Source organism: Symphalangus syndactylus, chromosome 2, assembly GCF_028878055.3.
Source record: "Symphalangus syndactylus isolate Jambi chromosome 2, NHGRI_mSymSyn1-v2.1_pri, whole genome shotgun sequence".
Classification (NCBI taxonomy): domain Eukaryota; kingdom Metazoa; phylum Chordata; class Mammalia; order Primates; family Hylobatidae; genus Symphalangus; species Symphalangus syndactylus.
The window spans coordinates 59,125,937-59,146,661 of NC_072424.2; the positions used below are offsets into that span (position 1 = coordinate 59,125,937).

Consider the following 20,725-nt stretch of genomic DNA (forward strand, 5'->3'; position numbering starts at 1 on the left):
TCTGTTCATCTCACTACCTGGTTTTGAAGCTTTTTCTCCTGTGCAAGTAACAGTTGTAGACTCTTTCGGTATTTTTTCACTTTTTTCTTCTGAGGATCTCCGAGGTAAAACTGGTTGTCCCATCTTACGAAGAGGAGCTAGCTGCCATTTTTTAATTTCATTATCTCTACCGTCTGATGAATTTCTGCCTTCACCAGACTCCTGGAAAATCAGTACTTAATTCATTAGAATGAAAATAACTAAACAATCTTTGTTTTTTAAGACATACAAAAATAACTCTTATTAGTAAAATGAGATTCACTCTTTCATTCGAAATCTATTCTGCACCTATTTTGTGTAGAACACATAATAGCTTATAAAGGAGAAACAAAGGACATAGAGATCATGTTCCCAATACCATTAGTAGAAAGAAAATTAATAAGGTAGTAAGAATTCTCTTATTTGGCTCTGGATATGGAAAAAGGAGGAAATTATGAAGAAACAAGTATCTATATTCTAAAACAAATGAAATTACATTCACTTATATACTAGCAAGTGCATCAATTAAGTTCTCAGTATGCCTATTGGCAATTTTAATTCCCATGAGGTAGAATAAACCGTCAGAGTACCTGCTACTCTGGTTCTAATTATAATCCACAAACAATTACTAGTAAAACTGGAATTCTGAGATCCTGGGGAGAAATTAATCACATCCTACTAATGTTCCTGAAAGACAGGGAGAGGAACGCTATATAGTCAGACTTATACTCAGGTTTTAAAACAGGGTACAATCAAAATAGTGCTTTTCTCAGCACAAGAATCCTCTAATTTTTTATTTATCTGGTTTTTGTCTGCAACTAGACATTCTTGAGAGCAGGATCAATATTATACACCCAAGGAACGTAGTGCTATGCCACACAACAGAAACTCAATAAATAGTTCAACATAAAAATCTAGGGATAAGAAAAGCAGATTCCATAAACTAACATCAGACAAGTCCAAGTAAGAGTCAACAGTTCACATCAAAAAGGAAGCAGTGATCACTTGTATGGTGCACACATTTACAAAACCAGACTCACCTCAGGTTCTTTTCTGATACAGACTGGATAAAGAGGTTCTCAAAATATTAAAATTGTTAATGTTTTATGATGTCTTTTTATTTATTTATGAGACGGAGTTTCACTCTTTTGCCCAGGCTGGAATAAAGTGGCACGATCCTGGCTCACTACAACCTCTGCACCCCAGGTTCAAGAGATTCTCCTGCCTCAGCCTCCCAAGCAGCTGGGATTACAGGCATGCACCACCATGCTCGGCTAATTTTTGTATTTTAGTAGAGACGGGGTTTCACCATGTTGCCCAGGCTGGTCTAAACTCCTGGCCTCAGGCGATCCGTTCACCTCAGCCTCCCAAAGTGCTAGGATTACAGGTGTGAGCCACTGCACTCAGCCTTTATGATGCCTTTTTAAGCAAGACATGACAACTCAGCTATGGTCAATACAATGAGCTATATTTCTCATTGTACTGCGTATGTATATGGCCAAGAAGTTGTACATAAGAGGCGATTATTAATACTAGTTAATAATAAATAGAAGTTTTCCAAAGACATGCTATAAACTGTTCTCATTGTGGCTCTCAGATCCATATTATCAATTACTTTGATGATCAAATCAACAAAGTAATAACACGTATCGGAAGGACAGAATCTGATTCTCAAAAAGTCTTGACAGACAAAAAATATTAGATGCCACAAGGATATGACAAACTGGAACTTAATCCAGATTTGTCATACAAGGAGTGCCTGAAAGAAATGGATTTGTAAATAATAGGTTAAGATGCTGGAGAACACATCCTCATGCTCTTCAACCTAAATTAACTTCCGTATCATGTTGTAGAGAAATTAGTTTTAATAAGGAGGCTTCAATTCAGGGATGCAAATTTCAGCTCAAAATGATGAACTTTCTAACAATTACATGCTTAAAAATGAAGATGTATCCCCTTGCAATGGATTTCAAACAGAAACTAGATCATCACTTCCTAGAAATGCTGTAAGGCATATTAATAAATCAAAATGGTTGGACTAAAAGATTTCTAAAGCTCCAACTCTAAAATTCATGTTCTTTGCGTTTTGGATTGTACTTGCCTAACCACATACATGTGTTGCCACTGTGTTTCCTCTCTAGCAGTATTCTATAAGGATAACAAATTAATGACTAAAAAAGTGATAGGTAATAAAAAGGTAAACAATGAGGAAAGAAAATTTAATCAGATAAAATGCTGCGTCCTTTATACATTTCTCCTATTAAAGCCTAAATATCTTGAAATTTCTATTTAGAAAATACTTTCAGAAGGTAGTCAAAAAAATAATGCTGAATGGTCAAAGGGCTGGTAGATATTTATGGACTGAAAAGCTTTTTTAAAAAAACTTAGCACGCACAATTTACACTTAATGGCCACAAGATCCACACATATCCTACAACAGAAAATTCAAGTACCAAACTAGGGGCTAGAAATGGCAAAAAGAAAAGACTGTAAGAGATAAGGCCTGCATATTCTAAAAATCACTATCTGGTTTCACCAAGACTGCCAAAAAATTGTAAACAAAAACCTATTCACTTTCATGGAAAACTAAATTTGAAAATGTAAAAGAACATTAAAACTTCTAAAGAGAAATTTCAGAATTATTGCAGTCAGTCCATACAAAAAGCTCTTAAATAAACAAAATAATGCATTAATGAAGAGCTCACCCGTTTTAAAATTTTGACCTTGTGCTTCACTGTATCATCTATATATTTGGTTCTATCATTTGTTGTGTGTTTTGATAATCCAAGCTTTTCACACTCCATTGTTTTATCTCCACTATGGAATTCAACTGTAGCTTGGTTTTCCAAAGTATCTGGATCTAGTATTTCAGTCTTTTTGTCTTCTTCAGCACAACATTTTACACAGACATATTCTTTGTCTTCCTCGCCCATCTGTTGTGCTTGAGAAAGACTTAACCCAACACAATCACCATGAAACCAGTCATCACATCTCCCACAGCCAACCATAAACCTGGAAAACAGAATACCAAAAAACTTTTATCCCTTTTTTTAACAAGAAAATCTATGTCAAAAATGAGGCTAAATTTTCTGGAACTTTGCATGTTTTCCATCTCTATCCATTCCCTAAGTTCAACATACAGCAAGTTTTCAAAGAAAATAATATTCTATTAAAATGATACCTTTAAGACCTCAAATATTTCTCCTCTGGTATGAATGAGAAAATGCTGGGGGAGGGAGGGGACAATAAACCATCAGGAAGAAAAGACAACTGGCCTTTGTCAGTCTTGAATACTATAAACAATAACAAAGTATGGACTAACAATAAATTTCTCCACTGAGAAGGGTGGTAAGATATTGGTAATAATTTCATCAGACAATCCATCAAAGTTAGAGCTACCTACCTCACCACAGACGTGAAATCACACATAAAATTGGGAAGAATTGTTTATCCAACAAATCGTTTTAAATAAAAGAAAAAACAATAGCAACAAAAATGGAACTCAAAAACTAGCATGATGGAGCCTCTCAAACTGTTTATTAGCCACCTTACCTAGATAACCTCAAAATATTATGGTTCATGGTGTCACATTGGTTCAGCTAAAGAATCTTTTTCTGTACTTTTAAGTTCAAAGGACTTCCTTACTAATGACCATGTGTTTTAGATAATTTGTTTTTCCAAATAAAGATCACTATTCAATCTTAACATAAAAATCTTAGTACTTGGGTTCGATTTAATTCCCAATCTCCTTATAAAAGTTTTCCCATCATTGTCTTTTAGCTAAGTAATAACTTCACTAACCAATAGGAAAAGTCCAGGGATGTGAAATGTATGACTCTAAAAAAGCTTCTATCTTCCCAGTTTAAAAGGAGTATCTGTAACTACTTTTGAAAATAATAGCAAATGAGATATATACACAGCAATTTAATTTACGTGCTTTTTAACCCATTGTTAGGAAAGCTGCAATGCTTTCAGACACCCATCCTTAACTGTCCTTTCTTCGTCTTCAGGCTAGCAATTTATGATACAGCTGAAAGACTTAGAAGGATTTAGGTATGTACGGCCGGGTGCGGTGGCTCACGCTTGTAATCCCAGCACTTTGGGAGGCCGAGACGGGCGGATTACGAGGTCAGGAGATCAAGACCACGGTGAAACCCTGTCTCTACTAAAAATACAAAAAAAAAAAAAAAAAAAAAAATTAGTCGGGCGTGGTGGCGGGCGCCTGTGGTCCCAGCTACTCGGAGAGGCTGAGGCAGGAGAATGGCGTGAACCCGGGAGGCGGAGCTTGCAGTGAGCCAAGATTGCGCCACTGCACTCCAGCCTGGGCGACAGAGCGAGACTCCATCTCAAAAAAAAAAAAAAAAAAAAAAAGAAGGATTTAGGTATGTACTTTAACAATCTAAAGACTGTATTACTGATTTTGGCAATAGTGGCACCATCAATATTGCCAAACTCCTTTCAAAAAGCTGTAATCCAAGAGAGAGGATATTGAAGGTAACACACTGGGTGATACAGCCAATTCAAAATATACCAGAGGTACTGTTTTAATGTTAGAACTGTAAAAACTACAAGAGTGAGTTCCAATCCTTACAGTTTTTAAAGTCTTGCCAAATACCTCATTCCTCAACAACAGCACTTCCTTTTCTTCTTCCTCATGTGCCTATTGTGTATAAAACCACTACTATGCCTTGAGACTTGACTTCATCACATCTATAATTTATCATTCTTTATCCTTGCTGGTAATGCCTGTGCTAGCTTTAGCAGGTTAAGTCCTCGTTTCCCTAGGGATTAATTTGGTTTGAAAAAAATAATATAGAATATTTGGGGTTGACAAGCAAGAAAACTTTTAAACAATGTAACACACGTTTGGAAGACAGAAATAATTCCTACAGGTTTGAGATTTTTGATGGGCCCATAACGATACAGATATTCTAGCAAAAGGGGAATAAAGTTTGAAATGCAGGTGTTTTAAAAGTTCTCCCACTTTGGGTTGCAAAGCTGAAATATTAAAGATGATTATTTGTAATGAGCATTGTAGCTTTCCTAACAATGGGTTAACTGCTATTTCTTGAAAGCAACTGTCTAACATGAATGTTTCTGAAATGCTGAAGGAAAGCTAATGATTTCCCTTTACTTCCAAAACCAAAGGTATATTAAGATTTCTTCAAAGCAAGCCTGGGATAGTTTCAGTGAGACATGACTTAAAAACCTACAGTACAAATCATGCTATTGTTCCAAATCCAAACCTAAAGGTCAAAATATAAAGCACATATTAAGGAATTTTCACATTTTTATTTGACAACCAGGGAAGAGTGGTTTGATGACAGTGAAATTTATCAAGCAACTATTTCGATAAGCCTCATTTCAAGTTGGAAATGTCTCATTCAAACTTGAGAGGCTATAAAAAGCAACTCTAGTGCCATCTACAGATGTATCTTAATAGTTTATATTTTAGGTTAAAAAATGCAGTTTTGAGAGTTTTTGAGAGAGAAAACACTCTTCTAAGATCAGAGAATTCTATTTCACGTAAACATTAAATCATTTTTTGTTACTAACAACTTGCAGAGAAAAATAGAATCATTTGTTCTAGAAGAAAATTTCTTCTCAGAAGTTTTCTTGTTTGAAAGCTATAAATCCATTTTCTAAGTCTGTTTGTTTTTTAAATATTATCTGATATACTAGTCTTCTACAATTGGGGCCAAGAAAACTGCAATGCAAACTAAAAACTCAAGCATCTTCTGGAGAAGTAGAAAAATAGAAACCACAAGGTAAATAATATGAAAAAACTAGGACTTCCTCCTTACAAAATGCCAACTGATTTACGTTTAAAAGAAGTTCAAAAGTTGCATTAATTTAAAAAATCAGAGGATTAAATAATCTGGTCTTTAAAATCATACACCTTTGGTGTAAGTTTGAATCAGGAAAATAAATGGAAGCAATAAAAATCTACCATGATATGTTGCTTCTTCAATCTTTAGTATATAGAAGTTGCTTATGATTAATATCACATCTAGCCATGACATAGCTATATTACAAAATATAATTTCCAACTGGGAGCACACACAAGGAAGCTAACTTCAACTGCAATATGTAAAGTGATAAAGCATTTATATAGTCTTTACAGAGGCAAAGCTGCTGCAAATGCTAGAAAATGTGTCATATTAACAAACAGCTTTCAATGTATCTACTGCATGAAATCAAAGAGAAGGATCAAAATTATTTCCAACATGCCCTTACTAATAAATTTATATTCTTAGGCTGGGCGCGGTGGCTCACGCTTGTAATCCCAGCACTTTGGGAGGCTCAGGTGGGCGGATCACGAGGTCAGGAGATCGAGACCACGGTGAAACCCCGTCTCTACTAAAAATACAAAAAAATTAGCCGGGCGCGGTGGCGGGCGCCTGTAGTCCCAGCTGCTCGGAGAGGCTGAGGCGGGAGAATGGCGTGAACCCGGGAGGCGGAGCTTGCAGTGAGCCGAGATTGCGCCACTGCACTCCAGCCTGGACGACAGAGCGAGACTCCGTCTCAAAAAAAATAAATAAATAAAATAAAAATAAATTTATATTCTTACACAAGGATTAAAATAGGAAAATTGCAACCTGCATGACAGGTGCATTTTCTGAGTAAACGAAATGTATACAAGCACAATGTATCAAAGTAGTAGAATCATAGGAGTAGCGAAGGCTAGTCAATATATAAAACAACAATCAGCTGGGCGCCATGGCTTGTGCCTGTAATCCCAGCACTTTGGGAGGCTGAGGTGGGCGGATCACCTGAGGTCAGGAGTTCGAGACCAGCCTGGCCAACATGGTGAAACCCCATCTCTACAAAAAATACAAAATAAGTCGGGCATGGTGGCGCTTGCCTGTAATCCCAGCTACTTGGGAGGCTGGGGTAGGAGAATCACTTGAACTCAGGAGGTGGAGGCTGCAGTCAGCCAAGATCGTGCCACTGCAATCCACCCTGGGCAACAGTGAGAGTTCATCTCGAAAACAAGAGGGGAGGGGAGGGGACGGGAGGGGAGCGGAGAAGACAGGAGAAGAGAGGAGAGAGGGGAGGGGAGGGGAGGGGAGGGGAGGGGAGAGGAGAAGAGAAGAGAAGAGAGAAGTGAAGAGAAGAGAAAAGAGGAAAAAAACAATTACATAGGCCATTTTTTTTTTTTTTTTTTTTTTTTTTTTTGAGACTGAGTCTTGCTCTGTCGCCCAGGCTGGAGTGCAGTGGCACGATCTCGGCTCACTGCAAGCTCCGCCTCCCGGGTTCACGCCATTCCCCTGCCTCAGCCTCCCAAGTAGCTGGGACTACAGGCGCCCGCCAGCACGCCCGGCTAAATTTTGTATTTTTAGTAGAGACGGGGTTTCACCATGTTAGACAGGAAGGCTTTTTTTTAATTCACAAAATTGAAGTAATCGAAAATGCTGCTTCCAAAATTGTTTCCAATGTTAATATATATTATTCACATCAATTACAGAGTATAAACCCAAAATCTCTATGCACCTAACATTCTTTCTACAGACTTGAGCAAAAACACTCTAGATTCTACACAGTAGATCCAAAAGGTGGCAGCAAGTAAACAACAACAAAGGGACTAACACCTACTCTTAATTTAGGCAAATTATTAAATGTTGGTGAAGCATGAGTCATCATTAAAAAGCCTGGGCAAATGCCTGAAGACTGGACTGGAAGTTTATCTACAAGGTTAGTAAGTTACATTATAACTTACTAACATGGCTTCCAACTCTATGCCAAAATTTCATGTTAGAAATTCATTTACTTAAGGCACCTATTCCATCTCTCTGTCCACATGATAATTTTTTAAAGATTCTGGCAGAGAGAAAAAGGCTGGTTTAAAGGAGCACTTAAAAGCACCACCTAACTCTTAATTCTCTTTTGCCTGAAAACAGCAGGCCCACTTCAGAACATTTGAGTAATGTGTTCATTTATTTATGGAGACAGAGTCTCACTTCGTCACCAGCTAGAGTACAGTGGCTCGAAGTCAGCTCACTGCAACCTCCATTTCTCAGGTTCAAGTGATTCTCATGCCTCAGTCTCCCACATAGCTGGGATTACAGGCATGCACCAGCACGCCCAGCTAACTTTTGTATTTTTAGTAGAGACGGGGTTTCACCATGTTGGCCAGACTGGTCTCGAACTCCTGACCTCAAGTGATCTGCCTACCGCCCACCTCAGCCTCCCAAAGTGCTGGGATTACAGGCATGCGACTGTGCCCGGCCGATTAAGGTGTTTTAAATAAAAAGCCATATAATTAAGAGCATGTAAGTGACAGAGAATGTAGCACTGTATTCAAACAAGTGACAACTTTTAAAAACTGGAATACATTGTTATAAACTAACCCTTGACGCTAAAAATAGGCCATGGGCTGGATCACAAATGAAGAAATACTTTGACATAAAACTTATTTTACACAATAGCCCCAACATCTCCTTTCCAAACTCCCCTATCACCCTACCACCACCAAAATAATGTTACAACACACTTGACTAAATTGTCCCTCCCTAAAGAGTTTCATTTTTATGTACTCAGATAGTGCTGGGAAAAATCACTCTAGCACACTTTCATGAAGAAGGATAAGAATATAATATACAAATTATAATGTTCTTTTATCATATCAGCATTGGAAGAAGTTCCAACAGCAATATGAACACTTGAACAGAATAATCCTGTAGCTGCAAACTCCACTTCATCTCTTGCTTTCCTTTTCTTAAAAAGCTAACAAAAAACACATTGGGGATTGAGGGGTGCAGTGTCATAAAACTACAAATCACTGAATACTAGAAAGAATGATGAAAATCAGTGCTAAAATCATCTCTAAAATTTTAAAAGACTAGAATTCATAAAAAATTATTTAAAACACTCAAAAAAAGAAATACATGTTTTCACTCTACTCCATGTTGACCTGGGTAATCTAACAATTGTTTAGCTATCAAATTTCACTGCAAGATAGCTTGATAGTTATGAAATGGTGTTCTTTAATGTTTCAAGAAAAAAAAAAACTTCAAAAGAAAAATAGAATTTCCATTATGACCTTCATACTTTATTACTAGTTCTTCCCACACCAAATGAAATAATATGTAACTTACAGACCCAAAGCAGTGTAACAATTTTCCAATTACCAGGAAGTGTTTAGCTTTTTTGCAGATGCAGTGGCTTAATTATACTGTCTAACCTGTGACAATGACAAAATATTTCCATGTATGTCAGCTGTTGGCCAGACTACGCTTTTTTAAATGTTCTAGGATGATATATTTGTAAATTCAGTAGATCCATCTTTCTATTATCCAAGACTGATGAAGCTTTTTGTTTTTGCACAGGTCTCTGTGTATCAATGTCTTTAAAACAATTCTCACATTAATCCCATCCCCAAAAAAGCAATTTATCTTCAATGTACACATCACTCATACACACATACACACACACCTGTTGCCATGGGGTTTTTTGCAAAACCCACACTGCTTGCTGGGAGTCCACATATATTTGCTTTCAAATGAGGAGCTATGATCAGAGCCTTCTCTTTTTATGGTAGCTATGTTATCTGGAATGAACAATGGTGGCTCATCTAAAGAAAAACTTTTGCTGCTTCTTCTTTGGCGGGGTTGTAGGTTCTTCTCAGGTTTTTTCAGTTTCAGTTTATCCTCTTCCTTAAAATGCTCAACGCCTGGGTGTTCAAGCTCTTCCTTCACGTGACTATTGGTTTTCACTGCTGAGGCCTGTTGCTGAAACTTATGACACTGTTTCTGGCTGGAATGTGATACATGTCCAGTTTGTGCAGGATGAGGAGGTTCTTTCAAGCAACCAGGATGAGCATGTGACTTATCACTCAAAGAATGAGTTAAGGGCTTGAAAATTTGTACTAAAGTTTGATCCTGTGATGTTTTTTTCAATACAGAATGAGCTTGGTTTTTCACAGATTTAACCCCAGAATTGCAACTCTGAATCTTTGGCTCCTTATCAATTTGTTTTTTTCTGACTTTGACTGGCCTATGAAAATTTTGCTGAGATTCTGGTTCATCAGTATTTCGTTTCACACTTTTGACATTAACTTTAGTTTTGCTATGTATTACTTCATACTTTGCTGCAACAATTTTCTTCGGAGTATCTGTGGTCATGTTTTGCTTAGAATGAATTACAGGTTTTGTATGTTTGGATTTTACACTTTTTGAATCTAAGTAAGAAACGCTACTTGACTGGCTGTTTTTGTCATCCTGAAGGTTTGCTGTTTCATGGGACTCTATTTTAGTACTTTCTATAGCATTCAACTGTTTTGAATTTTGGTCAGGCACATCACAAATAGCATTTTCCAAAATATTACTTTCTGGTTCAAAAGTACTAGTATCAACCACCTCTAAGTTTGATTTATTAAACTCAGTGCTCTCCAACTGCCTATTAGACTCTGCATCTTCACAATAACCCAATGGTTCAATTTTATTTCTTTCAAGGGTGTTCTCAGTTTTATCAGCAATATCCATGGTATCCTTCAATTCCAAATTACATTCAGTCACTTCATCTACACAACTAGGCAAACCTACAAGGCTGTTTTCTGTCTTATTTGGATTTGTACAAGCAGCATCACCAGAAATATCAGAAGATCCAGGGTCCTCAAGAATATGGTCATCTTCATGGGATAATTTTACTGTCTCCTTTGATTCTTGTTCAACTTTTCTTGTTGCTATCATTTCTTCAACAACAATCTCACCCGTTTTACCTGAAATGGAATCATTCTGTTCATGTTCTTCTTTATCTGAAAACTTAAACAATGGACTACCAACAGGCTTGGCTTTACATTCCATCAGAGCTTCATTTTTCTTTTCTCCAATAGTAACACAAGTCTCTGAAAGAAGTGAACAATTTAATTCATGAGATGGCACATCTATTTCTCCCGGATTATTACACTTATGCTTAGAATCTAATCCATCTTCATCCTTCATTTCAAGACAAGATGACACTGAAGAATGACTTGAAGACACTGATACTTCAGGTACCACTTCAATTTGTCCGCTATTTCGGCTGCACCTTCTATTCTCCTTATGGTACTCAGGTTTCAGTGATGTACATACTTCTTCTTTAACCTGACTCCTTTCTGATTGTTTCACTCCTGCTTTAGCAGTAGATACAGTCTTCCCAGAAGCTTTTTTTGTGTTACTTAATGGTGCTGCATTTGAACGCTTGGCAATAGTGCTCTGTCGCAAACTTCTTACTTGTTCTATCACAGGGGAAAAAAATAAATAAAAATACTTAGCTATTTTGTCATGTGCTTTTATTTCAATACAATTTAGAATATATCACTTCTTTATTCTGAGCTACAATTTTCTCAACAAAAATGTATGGAACAGTACTCATAATGGTGATATGATATATATACACATATATATAATTTAACATGTCAAATTTTATATTTATCAAAGTTCTCTGAATTCTAGCAGGGGGAAAAGCCTCTAAAAAATTCAGACTAATATTATGCCTTATTAAAAGAAATGTTTTCATCAAATCTCTTTTCTATAAAAAGTAACCTAGGAGTGAAGTAAGTAAAATGAGCTTCCTTTACCATTAATGCCCATATTAAAGCAAGACCATCATGGATTTTTAAACATTAAATATTTCTAAATATATGAAACCAAATAAATTCCAGTGCTAATGAAATCTGAACTAAAAACCTCCTATCACAAAACAGGATCTGTGTGAGTTTCAAAATACAGCCTCAAACAGACTCTAATTCCTTTATCAATGTGCTTCCTTTAGGTCACCATTTTAGCATTAAAGCTATTCCTAAGAAATGATATCTACACAGAGTATCACACACAGCTCATCAAAAAACAAACACAATTTAAAAGACTTAAACCAAGAAAATGTATCATAAGTATGAAAATAATTTAAAAGCTTCCCACACAATGCTCCTAATAGTCTATTAAACGAAAGAGTCTCATTTCCCTATTCTGATACATCCCCTTGTATCAGGAGAAAGGAGAAACACAAAATGAAAAGAGCTAAAAAGAGAGCTAAATAATTCAGTAGGTACAAAAACAACCCACAAACTGAATTTGTCATTTATCACTGAACTGTGAGAATCTTTAAAAAGGCAAATGTCCAGGTGCTGCTTGTAGTTGTGATGTAGTATTAACAGCACACTTTCATTCTCAAAAGTATGCCCAATTTGAACAATAAATTATATAGTCATCCTTATCTTAGAGACTCTTTCTAATTCCCGTAGGACTCAACAAAGTATCTATTAGGTTAAGTACTTCATAACTTTTAAAAATTACTTGGTGGGTTATGAACTATTTATCACATATTCAGTTATAAAATTTTTTTAAATAACTAAAATTTTAATAAAGCTTTGTTTCAATATTTAGGTGATCTTTAAAGCTTTAAAGACAGATTATAGTAATTTACAGCTCTACTTTATTCATCCTTGAAATGAAACAAATGAAGGATTTTAACACTTATTACACATTAATAAATAAAGATCTTTTAACACCCAAGCGGTTGCTAAAAATGACAAAAGAATAGTATATGCAACTGTGAAGGATATTCAGATAAAAAATGGCTTTCCAACAGGAAGCAATTTATTAAGCAAAGGCTAAAGTCACTTTTTCTCCTCTAAATACTACCTGCCTTAGTTTGAAGCCTGATTCTATAGGCAAAAAAGTTTTTCCTACAATGTTTATTCTATTCTTTTCATTTCTCAAAGCCACAAGTATATACCAAATAACTGATTTTGAAAATGTATTAAAAACATAGATCAAAGAAAAGATGATGAAATAAATACATGCATCTAAATTTTTTCACTTCTCAAAACCCTACTGAAGCTATAACAGCGGGATCTTTTTTGAAAAGTCCAAAAGGCAAGGAAGAATGAGAGAGGAAAAACCAGCAGCAAATTTTGGAAACCAAACAAGAGATGATTACCAAGTAATTGACATAAGAGACCCAAAAGTAATAAACACTAGGCTGGCAGTGTTGGCAAAAACTAACACCATTAACACCTCAAAAGCCTTAAGACTTGGTGGTCCTAGATGATTCTAAAGTGGGAATGAAGACAGATGCTTAATACTTAGAAAGGTTGAAAGCTCTTCAAAAGCAGCAGTTAGATTTCTAGATCCTTCTTTCCCCTACTCCATTTGTTGGGCAACTGCCCTTCCCTGGTCCTGAGCCAAAACTCATAGCCTATTCTCTGGAGATAGTAAAGCAAGGTTTCTAGGCTAAAGAACATGAGACACAGTTGAGACTGGCTGTAAAGTACACTGAAATTTGTAAGATTAAGTGAATTTGTATATACTGAAAGCTGAGAAACCCCAGTCAGTTTCCCTTACGGGCTTCCATAATATGCTAGCAATCTAATAAGTTATGGAAAATAATCTAAATTCTGATAGGAAGGGTTCTGCCAAACAATAGTACAGCCAGATTGCTATACAGTGACACTCATAGCTGGTAAAACCCAATCCCCACACTTAGAAGTTTCATAATTTTAGTTCCCTACCCTTAAACATGAGCAATAATTAAGGGTCAGACATTTCAGGAAAGCATCTAGGAAAGATGGAGGCCAAAATCTTTTTAAAAATGTTTTTACAATAATGCAACATGGAGAATTCAGAAACCATGAAAGGAGACAAAAACTGTTTAAAATGCCATTAGTATCTTAATAAAGACAAAAGAAGATACTACATCCATGAAACATGAATAGAACACTACAGAAAGGACCATTCTCAAAACAACAAAAAGAACATTTAAAAATCAGAAGTACAAAACTTGACTGAAAAGTTGGAGGATAAATATGAGAAAATTTAAGCACGTAAAAGAAAAATTACAAAGAGGTAGGAAGTAGGCAAAATAAAGAGAACCGAGGGACCAGTCCCTGTTATGTAACAAATAATAAAGGTTCCAGAAATGAAGAGCTAACAAAATAAAGAGAGGAATTAACAATGAAATAATTCAAAAAATTTTCCCAGAATTGAACAATAACATTTTTCAGACTAAGAGGATCTACTGAGTGTCTTGAGCTCCATACACAAAATACACCAAAACCAATACATATCATCATGAAATATCAAAACACCAAAGCTGAAGAGAAAGATTCCACAAACTTCCAGAAGAAATCAGATAACATACACTCCTATACACATACACACACACACACACACACATCAAAATAAACTTCTCAACAACCCTGAAGTTAGAAAAAAATGGAGCAACACCTTCAGAATTTCTGAAGGAAAATGTTTCCAACCTTGAATTTTACGTCCAACCAGACCATGATTCCAGTATGAGAATAGACTAAATACAAGGTAAACATACAAGGTTTAAAAAGTGTATCTCACAGCTCCTTTTTCTCACAAAACTACTGGAAGAGGTGCATCACCAAAATAAAAAAGCTGAATCCAGAAAGAGGAAATAGGAACTACAACAAAAGCACAAAGCACAGACTTCCAGAAAAATGGTAAAGGGAGATCCCTGAACAGCTTTGCATCAGGCTCATAGGACTAACAGGAGTCTGTCTACATAAGAGGGAATCAGACGGCTCCAAGAGGTATTTTCAATAAAATAGATATGACAGAATACCTGAAATACACAAATATCTTTAGGGTAGATTTAGACAACTGGTAGAGCAGTTTTAGTATAACTGCTGGTAGGTACACACTAAACAACTGAGAAACTAAAACACTTAAATCAGAAAGACAAGAAGTCATACAAGAAAAGTAACTGTAGTTTATTAAATGGATCATCTCTAATAGCATATTACTCATACTAACATAATTACCATTGATCTAACAAAATTATATATTGGAAAAATGAAAAAGATGTTCTTTTTCGTGATGAGGACAAGTAGCAGGAAGAAAATCATCCAGAGTAGGAAGTCAATAGATGGATGAATAATAAATCAGAATAATCAAAAAACAGCAACATATGCTTGTTACCTAGAGATATAAAGGTAAATACCAAAAAAAAATTAAACCAGCTCAGAGTTACTAGTGGTTTCCTCTGGGGAAGGAGAAATGGGTAGTGTGGGGTGGTGGGTATTGAAAACTTATACAACAAATTGATATGATCTCAAAACTGATTGCCATCAAAACGAATGGATTAGCAAAACATCAAGAAAATATGATTTCTGCTCAGCAGGTTTATAACCTAACACGTCTGTCCCTATACCTCTGATTTGCTAGCTAGACCTCTCTCAAAGGATTACCTTGTGCCATTAAACGAGGTGATTTTCTTGGAGATCTCACTGAATTTTCTTCTACCTTGTCCCTTAAGTTCCTGTTAGGTAAAATCAGTTCTTCTTCATCAATGGTATCATTGCCACTTTCTTTAACAACTCCTTCATCCATAATATCGTCAAGACCAACAACTAGAAAAAAACAACAAAAAAATTAACTTTTAAAAATATTGGGAATGTTAGGCAATTAAAGGCAGTACAGAAAATACTGTGAGATAGTCTTAATGTAACACTACATACCCTTGAAAATCTGGAATGTGAAATTTTCTAACATGTGAAATTGCCACTACCAAACTCCCAAATCAAGTCAGTTTTATAAACTTCCACCTCGTAATTAGTCAAAGAGAGTATTAGCTATATTATACTCTTTCCTGATTTAGCCTCAAATATCACTTCCATTTATTACTTGCTGACCCCTTGTGAAAGACATAGGCGACTATACCTGGTGTACTCAAGTATCACAATTTTGGTTAAGGTAGTACAAGAGTTCCATACCCTGAAAGATTCTAGGTTCATGCTAGAATCAAAAATTCTACTTCTAACTGGGATCCCAATACTCTACTACAGACTTTATGCTACATGTATGAAAGCAAGCAATGTAGATGTACTTTTGACTGGTACCAAAAGAAAAAAAAAAAGGAAGAAATGGAAAAAAACAGAGAGAGGAAAAAAATGAAAAACATAATGTAACTTCCCCTTCCCCCAAATGCTGGAGAAAATAGTAGATGTTTCATATAGCTATATAATTACATTACCTTCTCCTAGTCGAAAGAGAGACAGAGTCATGTATTTAATTTGTGGGGTGGAGAAAGAACGTAAAAAGACTCAGGAACAGTCAAACAAATAGTAACACCGTACTCATATTGTCATTAGGTTTATTTCTGTGTAGAACAAATGCCACTTAGCCAACATGTATCAGTAATTCTAAATGTGCAGCTATATGAAATCTTGCCAAAAAGAATGTGATTATTTAGATCAGCAAGTCTGGATTCAAATCCTTACTAGAATGTTTAAAAAAACAACAACAACAACAAAAACACCTTGATCAAGTCACTTAACCTCTCTATCAGTTTCTTTATCTCTAAAATGAGAATAACAATACCTGTCCTACCTACCTCACAGGGCTGTTGTGAGGATCAAGTGAGATGATGTATGAGAACTCACTCTGTAAACTTTAGAGCACTATACAAATGTTAGTTATTATCTTCATCCTAGGGGTTAGAAGGAACCTCAAGGAGTTATCTAGTCCTCATCTTTGTGTCCAAGTAGAACTTCATTTAAAAGAGCTCAACAAGATAGTGGTCTATCCTAAAATTTAAAGAGAACAAAATTCTTCATAAGTTTACCTTTAAATGACACAATCTTTTTGAAGAGCAATTTGACAACAAACAGAATCATGAAACTGCTCATATGCTTTGATAAATAAATTTAAAAAGACAGGAAAGAATGGATTGTGAAGAAAATGCTGACCAGAAAACACAGTGTGATCCTTGTTACAAACACACAAATAAAATGCATGCGTATGTACATTTAGATAGAAAAAAAAAGATTGGCAGAAAACAGATGAAAATTACACCAGTAATCATAGGCAGTAATTCTTATCCATAAACAGATAAGAATATACCTTTTTCCTATTTTCCAAATTTCCTGCTATAAGCATGTATTATAAAAGTAAAAACGGAGCCCATGCTTTTAACCATTATGCTATGCGCTAAAAGTCTGGAGGAGAATATGCTTTAAAAAAATTAATCAGGATTAATTTAACATATAATTTGTGTAAAGACAGGTAGGAACTCCAGTTAGGCTATTCCATCATGATGGAATATTGGTTGCCACACATTCACACACATCCTTAGGTTTTTGTTGTTGGTTTTTTTTTTGTTTTTTTTTTGTTTTTTTGAGACGGAGTCTCACTCTGTTACCCAAGCTGGAGTGCAGTGGTGCGATCTTGGCTCACTGCAACCTCCACCTCCCAGGTTCAAGTGATTCTCCTGCCTCAGCCTCCCACGTAGCTGGGAATACGGTGTGTGCCATCATGCCCAGCTAATTTTTGTACTTTTAGTAGAGACGGGGTTTTGCCATGTTGGCCAGGCTGGTCTCAAACTCCTGACCTCAGGTGATTCGCCTGCCTCGGCCTCCCAAAGTGCTGGAATTACAGGCGTGAACCACTGCACCCAGCCTCAAAAAAGTTTTGACATTAGATTACAGGTCTACTATGTTCTTTTAAATACATAAATTTTAAGACTACTTTTCATTAATTCTGTAGAAAAGCATATATATATAGTATATGCATTACAAAGATGCATAAGAAACATTAATAGGAAAAACACAACAGACTGTTCAATCAGTGATTTAGTTGTAAGGAATTTTGCCACTGCTGTTGTTTTTTAACCTTCATTATACTTTCTCTGAGTTTTCCAAGTTTTCTATAATGAGCATGTATTCTACAATGTAAACAGGAGAAAAATGAACCATCCAAAATAGAAAAACAGACCAGGAGGAAAGCCTGATGAATAGTGTTTGTTGACAGGGAGTGAAGTCATGTAATGAATTTTAGAGCTGTATTACAAAGCAGAATCAACAGGATTTCGCAAACCAAATCCAAAGGTCAATTATCAGGTTTTAAATTATTAGATTTCCTAGCAGCATCTAACACAGCTGATTCCTCTCCACTTTCTGAATCTCCTTTTTTTTCACTTCACTTCTGGGATATCACATCCTCCCATTTCCCTAGCCACTTGTCAACAGACTTTGATAAAGCCTTCTCTTCCTGCAGATATCTACATATTGAAGGATACAACAGTTCAGTTCCCCCATCTTTCTTCTTTATCTACACTCATACTCACTCATCCCTTCACACTCACTTATCCCTAAGGTGATCTTATCCAGGCCCACCTATACTCTAATGATTCCCATAGGTATCTTCTCCAGCCCAAAGCTCATGAGACCTTCAGAAGAGTGTAATCTGACATCTTCATTAAGTTGTCTAATAAGTACCTCAAAGTTAACATCACAAAAATAAACACTGATTCTACCAATCTTCCCTCCCCCTCAAAAAACTGTTCCTCCCAAGGTATTCAGAGTAAATGGAACCTCCAATCACCTAGTTCAATTCTAAAACTCTAGAACTGTCCTTAGCTCCTCTCCCCATATCTGACATATCCAAGCTATCAGCATATTCTGCTAGCTTTATCTTCAAAATGTATCACACATCTGACCAGCTAACACGATACTCCCAAATCACATCTCTCATCAAGACTGTAACAGCCTCCTAGTGTCCCAGGTTTCTCTACTGCCATCCCCTCTCCCCTGACACAGTTTATTCTCCACACAGTTATCACTGTGATCCTTCTAAAATATTAAGTCAGATCACGTTAATATCCTTCTGTTCAAAATCCTCTAAAACCTTCCCAACACATTTAGATATAAAGCCCAAAATCCTAGCCAGGGCCCACAGGGTCCTATAACAAGATCTTCTCCTGCCAACTTCTTTAACTTCATCTCCTCCCCCCACTGATTCACTCTCCTCCAGTCACACTGGCTTTTCCTGAACATAGGGAAGCATAAGCCCATCTCCAGGTTTTTGCACTTGCTATTCCCGCTGCATGAAGGCTCTTCTCCCGAATACCCATAACTCATTCTCTCCCTTCATTCAGGTTTTACTTAGATATCACCTTCTCAGAGAAACGTTCCCTAACCACCTTATGCAAAACAGCACATATTCCCATTACTGCCTATGGATTCTTAGCATACTTTATCCTTTAAAATGTTTCTCTATATGACATTAAGTATCTGACAGTCTTCTCCACTAGAGTGTAAGCTGCACAGGTAAGGACCTTTGTTTCTTATTTGTGGCTGAATCCCCAGAACCTGGAATAACAACCTTGTATATAGTAGGTATTCCAGAAAATATTTGCTGAATAAAAGAATTATGAGAAAAGACAGATTGGGAGAACTTAAACCTTGATGAGTGAGAGAAAATGTTTCTACTGACCAAACAGAGAAGTTGGAAAAAACAAATTTGGAAGTAACATACTGACTTCACTTTTTTGATATATTGAAGACATGAAGGAAAAAGATCAAACAAAAGATGCATCAAGGTAAAGCAACATCACAAAAATTTCAAAGTAGTGGGAATCAGGAAGGTTAACTCCTACACAAAGAACAAATAAAGGAGAGAAATCCACTAGTTTGACACAAAGAGAATCAGATGAGAAGGAGTTAAGAAGTAAGTAAATGAAGAATGACAATAATTGTAGTCGCTTTTAAGTTTAATGGAGGAAAGTGGAGAGAAGGAAGGGGACAGAAGAGGGAAAAATCAACAGAGATCTGACCATGTTTATATGTGCTGGAAAATAACTTGGAAGGTAAGTGACGACTTGAGGTTCTATCATTGAACAATCTCTTGGTCAACAATCTACAAATAGAATAAGACTGCATTTGAGACGTTTCTCAAAGGTAAGATTTCCAAGCATGTATATTTTTTTGAACTCCTGCTCCTCCTGACAACACACTTCCTTCAACTCAAAAATCCATTTCTACATTAAATCAAGCTCTACATTGCCTTCAAAGTTTCCAGAGCTCCAACAACAGAAGCACCTCCAGTATGTTTTTTTCTTCCCGCCTATATTCCAGAACTAGGTACTAGGTGCCATTCTCATTTTTACCCCCAAGTCTGAAACTTAATGCCAAACTTTATGAGGAAATAACTGGCCTAGAAGTAGTTAAGCTGAGTTTGACCTTTCTGCTGCCAGCATAATCATCACGTAACAAATGTGAAAAATTCCCTATTAGTCCTGCCTTGTAATTCTCCCTTTTGTGTGGTATTAAAGTGATTTAAACCAATCCCTACTGTTGAGAAATGGAATAAATTTAACCCCAAATGGTTCTGAAATTTTGGCATAAAATCCATGATCATACTCAGAAATGTCTTCGAGCCTGATTTTACATCACATTAAAATTCCTCCCATCCCAACCCCAAATTGCCCTAATTTAAACTTGCTTAAGTGAAGTCCTCCTGACACTGATACTATTTTAACTCCAGACTATGTAATTTAAACCTATCTTTTTGGAAAGGGGGCAAATGAGATAAAAGAATAAAAACCATTCAGAGTTAAATTTATTGCACTGCTCAACAATAGAGATTTGTTTAAATCACTTTAATACCATACAAAGGGGTAGAATTACACATCAGGAACAGGAGGGAGTTCTTCACATTTGGAATGCATTAATTATGCAGGCAGCACAAAGGTCAAACTTAGCTCAACTATTATACTTCTACGTCAGTTATTTCCTCTATTACAAAGTTGGCAGTAAGTATCAGACTTGAGGGGGAAAAGAACATATCTGTGCAGTATGACAACAATAAAGAATAGATATCTACTTTATAAGGTTTGTGTTTTTTCAGTACAGTAAGAAAATATGTGAACACCTCCTCTTAACAGAGCCCCTACAGCTTTCCCCTCTAACATCGCAGGAGAC

General features: G+C 36.2%; 1 protein-coding gene across 3 annotated transcripts in view; it reads right to left on the reverse strand.

Moving 5' to 3' along the window:
* PHF3 (PHD finger protein 3) overlaps positions 1-20,725 on the reverse strand; it is an 80,891-nt gene that overhangs the window by 21,026 nt on the left and 39,140 nt on the right. For 2 of the 3 annotated variants that reach the window (XM_055257370.2, XM_055257379.2), the window contains 4 exons: positions 15,215-15,376; positions 9,454-11,236; positions 2,724-3,030; positions 18-201 (listed from right to left, as the gene is read on the reverse strand). In XM_055257370.2, the coding sequence (XP_055113345.2) occupies positions 18-201; positions 2,724-3,030; positions 9,454-11,236; positions 15,215-15,376 (2,436 nt within the window). Of the gene's footprint in view, positions 1-17; positions 202-2,723; positions 3,031-9,453; positions 11,237-15,214; positions 15,377-16,359; positions 16,535-20,725 lie in introns of those variants that run through there. The other variant, XM_055257388.2, reaches the window with a different exon arrangement.